This window comes from Aspergillus niger (assembly GCF_000002855.4).
Source record: "Aspergillus niger supercontig An03".
NCBI classification, from domain to species: domain Eukaryota; kingdom Fungi; phylum Ascomycota; class Eurotiomycetes; order Eurotiales; family Aspergillaceae; genus Aspergillus; species Aspergillus niger.
In genome coordinates this window covers 1,600,988-1,609,811 of record NT_166520.1, presented here as the reverse complement: position 1 = coordinate 1,609,811, position 8,824 = coordinate 1,600,988, and the positions used below count along the sequence as shown (strand labels likewise).

At 47.9% G+C, this 8,824-nt stretch overlaps 3 protein-coding genes across 3 annotated transcripts; 2 read left to right on the top strand and 1 right to left on the bottom strand.

The window, feature by feature from the left end:
* Positions 1-12: 12 nt before the first annotated feature.
* Positions 13-1,263, top strand: An03g06980 (uncharacterized protein; the record flags this gene model as incomplete). The annotated part of the gene is made up of 1 exon (XM_059747224.1): positions 13-1,263. A coding segment is annotated over one exon (1,251 nt), but the record flags the coding sequence as incomplete, so codon positions are not given.
* Positions 1,264-1,505: 242 nt separating this feature from the next.
* Positions 1,506-4,661, bottom strand: An03g06970 (uncharacterized protein; the record flags this gene model as incomplete). The annotated part of the gene is made up of 4 exons (XM_059747223.1): positions 1,506-1,846; positions 1,900-2,036; positions 2,113-3,233; positions 3,285-4,661. The coding sequence occupies 4 exons, from the start codon at positions 4,659-4,661 to the stop codon at positions 1,506-1,508; spliced, it is 2,976 nt and encodes a 991-aa protein (XP_059600402.1).
* Positions 4,662-6,195: 1,534 nt separating this feature from the next.
* On the top strand, positions 6,196-8,774 carry An03g06960 (uncharacterized protein; the record flags this gene model as incomplete). The annotated part of the gene is made up of 4 exons (XM_001390535.3): positions 6,196-6,400; positions 6,454-6,641; positions 6,699-8,567; positions 8,688-8,774. 4 exons carry the CDS (start codon positions 6,196-6,198, stop codon positions 8,772-8,774), a joined length of 2,349 nt encoding a protein of 782 aa, XP_001390572.1.
* Positions 8,775-8,824: the final 50 nt, after the last annotated feature.

Sequence of the window (8,824 nt, the reverse complement as noted above, 5' to 3'; positions counted from 1 at the left end):
GATCTTCCAGCGATTCCGTCGAGTTGTAGCGAGGTTTCCGATGATTCCGAAGCTTCACCAGGGCCAGCATCACCCTCTGCTGTTAATCATGGACCTTCTGTGAAACAGAATGCTCATCTACATGAGCGCCATGCAAGTCAATTACCGGAGTATGTGCTAGCTCTAGCAGCCCATTCAGCAGAAAATCAACTCAAGGAGCAGGCCCTCGCGGCTTTCCCCAACGAACAAGTCTATCAGCCCGTGGATCATTTTGCAGTTGACAGAGAGGATGATGACTCTCCGAAGGATGATGAGCTACAAGTCCGCACAAAAATATTTACATCTGGCATACATCGACGGGCCTCGTCCGCAGATCTGCCATGGGAACTTGAGTACTTGCGCAGGCATAAGGAGGAGGCCGAGATGTGTGATCGTGCTATGGCTGGAACAAAGGGATTGCATTTCTCACCCCCTGATAGGCGACCTTTTGACGGAGCTAGCGAGACTCGTGGAATCTGGGCTGGTGGGTTTGGTTTGAGACAAACAAGGCCAGGCATAAGTCCGCCCATGCTTGGAGAAGATCTTGTATTCCCACATAGTGTTTCCCCCGAAACAACAATATGTGAGAGCAGCAACGTTGAACATTACATCACCCAAGACAAACGGTATCACAATGCTGGGCTTTGGTATGCAAACCGCCACCTTTTCGATGACTGTGATGGTGGCGGTCTTTGGATGGGAACTTGTAAATCCAACAAGTGCCTTTCTCGGTTGGGAGATTCGCACTCAACGAGCCCGCGTTCAAGCGGCAATGCCGGTGGACACACTCAATGCTCAACCGAAACCTTGACAGGTTGTGAGAAACAGTCGTCATCAGATGTCTCAAGGGATGCTGAAAGCTTGGACTCGAGCCACACGAGACAACATGCTAGCGAAGAGGACCTTGACCACGAGTTGACCGATAGCTTTGTGACTCAGATCTACAATTATCTGTCCCTGGGCTATCCCTCTGTTGCTCGCTACTATGATCATGAACTCAGTATCATTTCTGGAATCTCTGTAGCAGATCTGAGACGTGATGACTTAAAGACAGATGCGAAGGGTTACGTCAGTGTTATGGATGGGGGTCCGACGGATCGGAAGGTAGAGAAAGGCCTATGTATGCGGTGGATCGCACTGCGCTTATATATACAAGAGTGGGCTAGGAAACGGCCCAAGGTGGCTGACGACGGTATTCATGGAACATGGGGAGTCTGTGAACGAAAGGGCAGCTGGGCCATCTGATACAGCTATATTATGAATGAAACGGAGTGTCCTAAATCATGGCATATAGCCAGTTGTGTATGAAATCAAGATGCAAGATCTGTGCATGGAAGTTACTGTGGTCCTAGGTATGTCTCATATTCGTTTTGCAGGATCAGGAGCAATGAAACCACGGCTGATACATGATTGGCATTGGTGATATCTAGACTAGATACTGCCTCAAATCTGCTGCCCACATTGAAATTATGACGTCACCTGTAGTCTCATTCTAGCAATAAATCCTCTCCGTCATCCGTATTTATGCCCTCAAATGGCATGTTACTCCGGTGAGCTCTTTCATGCACAATGCCTGGGAAGATCTTCTGTTCTGGCATACGGTCCGCGTTGAGTGCAAATTTGCCAGTAGTGCTAGTACTGCTAAAGGATGTGCTGAACTCCCCAGGAGCACTGAGAATGCTTGTTTCAGGCTCTTGTGCTGTAAAGCCCCCAACAGATGCACTTTTTCTGACGTTTGGGCTCGCAGGCTGCGGAACCATGCAGTCCTCTCCTACACTTGCTCTTTGGTATTGAGAAGTTGAAGAGTCATCGGTACATTCCAATGAGACTATGACAGCATAAGGGCCAGATCACTCGATACTTAGATATGTAAAAGCATACCTGAACTCGAATCACCTGGTACTTGAGGAAGCAGTGGCCCCGAGGATCCCAAGTGATTGATAGCGGCAACAGTGGAACCTTTCAACCGAGCTGTTGTATCGTCCCCCGTATTTGCATGCCGCTCGATTCTAAGGAACCTAGAGTTAGCTTATATCCTCCATTCTGTTTAATAACACGGCATCTTTCGGCGCATTCCAAGGGATTGAAACCTACAGTGTCAATTCACCAATCAAAGTTTCATGTCTAAATTGTTCACGAATGTCAGGGACATTGCTTTTGGCAACATTGTTTCCTGCAACTCCCTGTAGGCAGCAGTTGTTGCCTAACCATCTCTTCTTCAAAGATGTCTCGAATCCGCTCTGTTCGACTGAATGCTTTGCAAGCTCACACATATCTACCGCACTAAACTTGTATATCTGCGCAGCAACTGAATATTCCTCAATAAGAGGCTCTTTGGTAAAAGCAAACTGCAAGGGATCATCAGTAGACAAGGAAACGTTGAGGCCTCTCTTGAAAAAGTTAGCACAGGGGTTCTTGTCATAGGTTAGAAACAGCGCATTGTTACTGAGGGGTGACATAGCAATGCCTATCTGGTCGAGATAATATAGGTACTGCAGCAGGGGTACCTTTCTCAGAAGGATTCCATGACTGATACTATGGCAGCACAGGAATCCCACTGCAAGATGATCGGGATCCCCAGCCTCGCCACAGTGTGGCCTCAAGACGAATGTGTTAAAACCGCGTTGCTTGCGCCAAGTATTGAGAGATGCGATGTTGGCAAACATGAAATATATCCAATAGCTGTACGGAGGATTTTGCTTTGTATTCCATTCCCTTGGAATTGGATATTTCCTGTATAGTCGCCGCTCCGCTTTGCTCTCGTCATCAACACTGTCAAATCCAACCACACGTTGCAAAAAGATATGGAGCTTTGGGTGGCTATTTGGATCCTTCGTCACTTCGAATAATGGCTGGAAAACGTTTGTGATCACCTGCTCGAAATTCTCCATCATGCCGCTCGACTTGTACACATCATAAAGTCGAGGTACCTGGATCAGCCAACGGACATTAGGAGAAAAGAGCTTATTATCAACGACCCAGGCTGCAAGCTTGTCCCACTCTTGGATGGATCTTCCATATATGGAGATGCGCCATTCCACCATTTGGTATTTGCTTGATTCCAAGTCAGAAATTACTTCCTTGGTTATCTCGGCCAGGTAGCGTCCTTTAATGAAATTGTCCGTCTTCAGGAATATTTCACGCAACCTCGATTCACCCACAGGGTTGTACTTGAGATTGAACTTGTCAAAACGGTGGAAGGAATCGGTGTGTGCCTGTACCACACTTAGTAGCAGAACGGTTTAAGGTAATGCTTTGAGACATACATGCATATCAAGAGTATCGATACTCAAGTCATAAGCCGTCAGATTGATACTCTCAAAGACTTCTCTTAGTGTCAGATGCTTGCCGTCGCGAAACAATACTACTTCATCGGGGGATTTCTTCATCTTGCTCTTGATGAAGCGAAGAAGATGTTTCTGATTCATACACGCAGAGTGATGAACATGTGTGTCGACTTTTCGGACATTGTAAAAATCTCTATGGGGTACTTTCTTGCTGTCGGCAATCTCTTGGTATTCGTTTAGGAGAGCATATAGCTGAAACTTCCCTTCCAAGTAGGAAAGCCGCTTGAACGCAAAGCTTTTAGCTGGGCCATCTGTTGACACGTCCGTTACCGCATCAAGGTCCATATAAAAATCCCGCAAGGATGGGATCTTGACCACAGGCTGCCGTAGATCAGCCGCTGCATCGTTTTCATAGACTTGATATACACTATTTTCATCCAGTCTGTATACCCAGCGGGACTCTCTAGGAAGCGGCAAGCAATGGGCCATGTCAAAATCTTCCCCAACATCTTGGCCCATTTTCCGCCTTTTTTGATCGATACGGGAGCTATCGGTACTTCTACCAATGTCCCCCTCGTTATCCCAGGCTGGTTCCGGGGGAGGGGGGTATATCTCCCAGTCGGGATGATCTTTCGGGTTATCCTCAGGCCCCTGCAGAGATAGTTGTATATACTTTGTCCGGCGGTCAAGCAAATTTTTCATCTTGCGACAGATAACATTCAACTCAGAAGTGACCGCGCTGCTATCTGCCGAGATGTTCATCATACCCTGAACTGCCCCCGAGGAGTCGCTAGTATTCTCTGCATTAAGCGAACGTGACAAAGACGTTTCATCCTTTTGCACATCATGTGGCTCGGGGTGTTGTCGAGACGCAGAATAGTTTGTGGCATGTTTGCCATTTGGGGAAGTCATATCTGGTTTGTTGGTCGGCGAAACAGTAGTGACTTTGATAGTTGGAGGTGACCCTGCCATGTCTCTAGGATCAGAGTCGCCTGCTAAAGTTGCCATAGCTGATGCTTCGTTGTGATGATCCCCATCAAGATTCCGAGATGCGATTTGGTGATGCTGGTAAAAGAGCTTTGCTTCAGCGTGGCTCATTGACTTTTCAAATGCATAATCGTAAGTGGGTGTCTTCAATTGTATATCCCTTGGTAGAATACTTCCGGAATCTGTTTCTGCTGAATCAAAGTCGCAGTTGTTCGGTTCAACCGCTTCTATCCCTTCGTCACCAGGAACAAGTAATGGGCCGTCGACATTACTGTTACTTTGTAGAACAACATCATTTTCCGATGGACTTTGAAATGCGCTGGCATTGGCATCCAGCTTGGGAGCATGACCTGAATGTGAAGAGGTCATCCCTTGACAACTGCCACGGCAGTTTACACGAACAGGTGCTTCCGTACAATATTGTGACACTGATTAGGTCCAAACTGCTGGAGGAAATTTAGTATGAGCAAACTGGAGCTTCACCGCTGATCGTAAACGTAAGTTTATGTAATTCAAGGTAATACCCGCTGCTGCTATTGCGCCTGCCGGGGTCCAAGATGTATTGGTTGTATCAGACATTTCTCATTCCAATATGTACAGCTGGTAAGACAGAATAGGATTTTCGGGAGCCAAATGTTTTAATTGATAAATAATCATACTAGCATTTGTATCTAATACCTTAGGTAGTACCTGCCTCGTTACTCGGCGTTTCTTGCACACTACGCGCTGGCCCTAAAACTTGTCACATGATCGCACTTACTAAATGTACTCGTTAACTAACTAGTTAAATTAACTTCACTATGATGTGATTAGTTACTTTGACAAAGCTACTACTAGTTCGACTTCCAGGGAACACAGTATTTGGTACGTCCTCTTACACGTAACGTCATTCTGGAAGCAATCGAAAACTTCTGATCTATCTATCAATGCTGACTGGTAAGTCTAAGTATACAATGTAAATTACCATGACAACATTGTTATGCTGTTAAAGGGACCAAGGCAAGTAAAGTGTACATATAGATATATATAATAAGTACTGTGGGTTGTCATGCAAGGCTTATTCGTGCCAGCCAATTGGCTGCAGAAAAGGAAGCCAGCTCTCCAGTACCTGGTTAGAACATAAAGGAACATTTGTAAAGTGCTAACTGCTAACACTATATAAAAAGCCGAGCTTTCGAGGTAACGCTCAGATCAGGACTTTGCTGAAACCAACCCCGACCTTTAATTTGTGGCTCGGGGTGTATAGTAGGTGCACCACAGCTTTGCACCTTCAATGCGTTTTCATATGACGTGCGGAGTAGATCAGTGGTATCTCAAGTGATCCCTGGCATGCGCATTATATGTAGACATATTTCCCCCCTCTGCCACCCCGCGCCCCAATTCTTACAGTCTTTACTGTTGGATATCATCTGCAGCCAGAACTATCCAGTATCCCCCTATGTTCTCTAAAACTCCATTGAGCCCGATCTTAAGCCAGATTTACAGTAACTATCCGAATACTTACGTGCAAAAGCATTCTCTGTGGCATTCGGCACGGTAGGAAAGTTATCCGGGTGCCTGGGTACCTTATTCGTACTAATACCGAAAGGGGAATGCACCGCCTCACCCGACTATTGTTCCGGATTCCGGTCACCCCCCCATGCTCCGTAGAGAGTGACGTATCCTGCTAGTCTAGACATGACCCCTAGGCAGACACAACTACTCCTATTTACGCTACTATCACCCGGTGTTCTTCCATACATACAAATCATTTTTAGTTGATAAAGGTATCACAATTCAATCACGCTAGTATCATACAGGTTTGGAGCGTTCCTAGTGACCCTTTAGCCACGTCTGACAAGGGACAATTGTGTTAGGTTATTACACAGACATTCGAAACTTTTGTGGTGAACCGCTGGTAGATATGGCGACCCTGAACTTATCAGCAAATGGACCTTCGATATCAAAGAGCTATCAAAATGTCGTGAACTCCTCTCTTGCGGGTTCTGACACAAGTTCTCCTACCTATGGACAATGGGCGATCTTCTCCGTTTCTACACCACTAGTCAATGCTTTCCAGAAAGAGAGTTCCAACAAAGAAAGTGTCTTGAAAGTTCAAGATACCGGAGGTGAGTCTCCTTTCCCAGCTAAATGAAACTCTTAACTGACTACATGCAACAAGCCGGAGAATTGGCGGATCTTATTGATGAATTTTCAGAAGGGAAAATACAGTTCGCTTATGTCAAGGTTGTAGATCCGAATTCGGGTCTTCCCAAGAATGTTCTAATTGCCTGGTGCGGCGAAGGTGTCCCTGAACGGACAAAAGGATATTTTACCAGCCACTTGTCTGCCGTTTCGAAGTTCTTGCATGTTAGTTCACACTTGCTCCAGGGTTTTTAGTCATCGTCTGACCCAAAGATCTATCAGGGATATCACGTACAGATAACTGCTCGCTCGGAGGGAGACCTAACCGCCGAGGGAATCATACAGAAAGTTGGCGATGCATCTGGTGCAAAGTACACTCCAGGTACAGCCCAACAACCATCCTTGACACCCAAGCCGCCGGTATCCACGAAGCCTGTTTTCACCCCTAGCCGCACTGCTGGCATTGATTTGGGAGCAGAGGTATCGGGCCCACAGCGGCTAGTCCGGAGCCATGATGACAATGATGGCTGGGGCGCTGATGCGCCACCCATTACCAGGACCGAGCTTGAAAAGGTCCAACCAGCCTATAAGCCGACGAAGGTTGATATCCAGAAACTGAGGTCAGAGTCAAAGGATGCCACCAATGTAGGTGATGGGCACCGTCCTGAGGATCGTGGCGATATTGTCAAAGGCGGTTATCAGCCTGTTGGGAAGGTAGATATTGCCGCAATCCGGAAGCAGGCACGTGAAGCAGGCAACATAAGTGATGATAAGCCAGAGCCTGTGAGGGGTGCATATGAGCCTGTCGGAAAAGTCGACATCGCTGCAATCCGCTCCAAGGTACAGAAACCAACCGTTTCTGTAGCTGACAATGAGCGCGGGCCTCATGAGCTGGCTGATCATGCAGCGCCGCCCAGCAGTTCCGAGCGTTTGAGAAGCTTACCGAAGCCGAAAGTGGCGAACAAGTTCGGTATTAATTCAACGTTCGTGGGCACAAAACCGCCTCTGCCTGTTGTCCCTTCTACGAAGCCGGGCTCTTCTACCGCACAGATTGGCAGTGCAAGCCGTACGTTTGCCGATGAGGGTGGAAAGACGCCGGCACAACTCTGGGCAGAGAGGAAAGCTAAAGAGCGTGGACAAGACGCTGTGTCGGTCCCGCCACCGTCTGATGGCGCTACTTCTATCAACCAGGAAAGTGGAAAGGGGGAATGGAAGAGTTCCTATAGCGGCAAAACTTGGGCCCCGGTTCAGACCACAAACACCGGCAAGTCACTCGATAATGACGTTCCGCAGCCGTACCAGGCATCAGATTCTACACCTACTGAGTCGGCCCAAACCGATGCCCAAACTCTCCAACCAAGCGTCAGTGCTATCAGGGACCAATTCTCTCAGGGCCCTTCGCCAGACTCCCCTCTGGTACGAGACAGTGCCATGAATAGCAGCCATTCCATTCCTTTACCTGGCCTGCAGGTCGATTCTCAGGACTCGGAGACCCCTCAAGAGTCCGTAACTCATCAAGAGCTCCCTACCCCACCGCAACAGCCTCGATCTCCAACCCCACCAAGCCCGGAGCGCGAAACTTCCCCAATACGTGTTGCCCTACCTGTGGGTAAAGGGCTTACTGATGTCCACGACGAGCAACACTCACCACCTGTAATACCCATTGGAAGTCTACAAGAGGCAGTGCCGAAAGACGACGAGCTGGAGGAGGACGTGCACGACATTGGACGGGCCACAGCCCAAGCTACTGTTGGTGATGAAGTTCAAGAAAACGGGATCAAAGCTCTCGTGCAGTATGATTACGAAAAAGCGGAAGACAACGAGATCGAACTGAAGGAAGGCGAGTACGTTACTAATATTGAAATGGTCGATCAGGACTGGTGGTTAGGGTCGAACGCCCAGGGAGATAGAGGTCTTTTCCCCAGCAATTATGTGGAGGTAGTTGCAGATGACGAACAGACCCGGGCGGCTTCAGAGCGGGGCGAGGATACGGTTGAAACGGTCTCTTCAGTGCCTGTCGCGAAAGTCACTGAATCTCCGGCTCCGGCTCCGGCTCCAATTAATGAGTCTACTGCGACAGCGCTGTATGATTATGAAGCCGCTGAAGATAACGAACTCAGCTTTCCAGAGGGCGCTGAAATAACGAACATTGTAAGTCGTGAATATTCAAGCCAATAATTCTCGGTGCCCCTTTCCTTCCTCTTCCCAGCATGTGGGGAAGCCTCCAATTATTGATAGCTGACCATCTGGGCCATTGCCTATGCTCTCCAGGAATTCCCCGATGATGATTGGTGGTTTGGTGAGTACCTTGGTAAAATGGGGCTCTTCCCAGCCAACTATGTGCAACTTGCGAAATAAGCAGTGCACTCCTTGCCTGCTTCTTTATACAACTCGCTGTGTGCGACAGC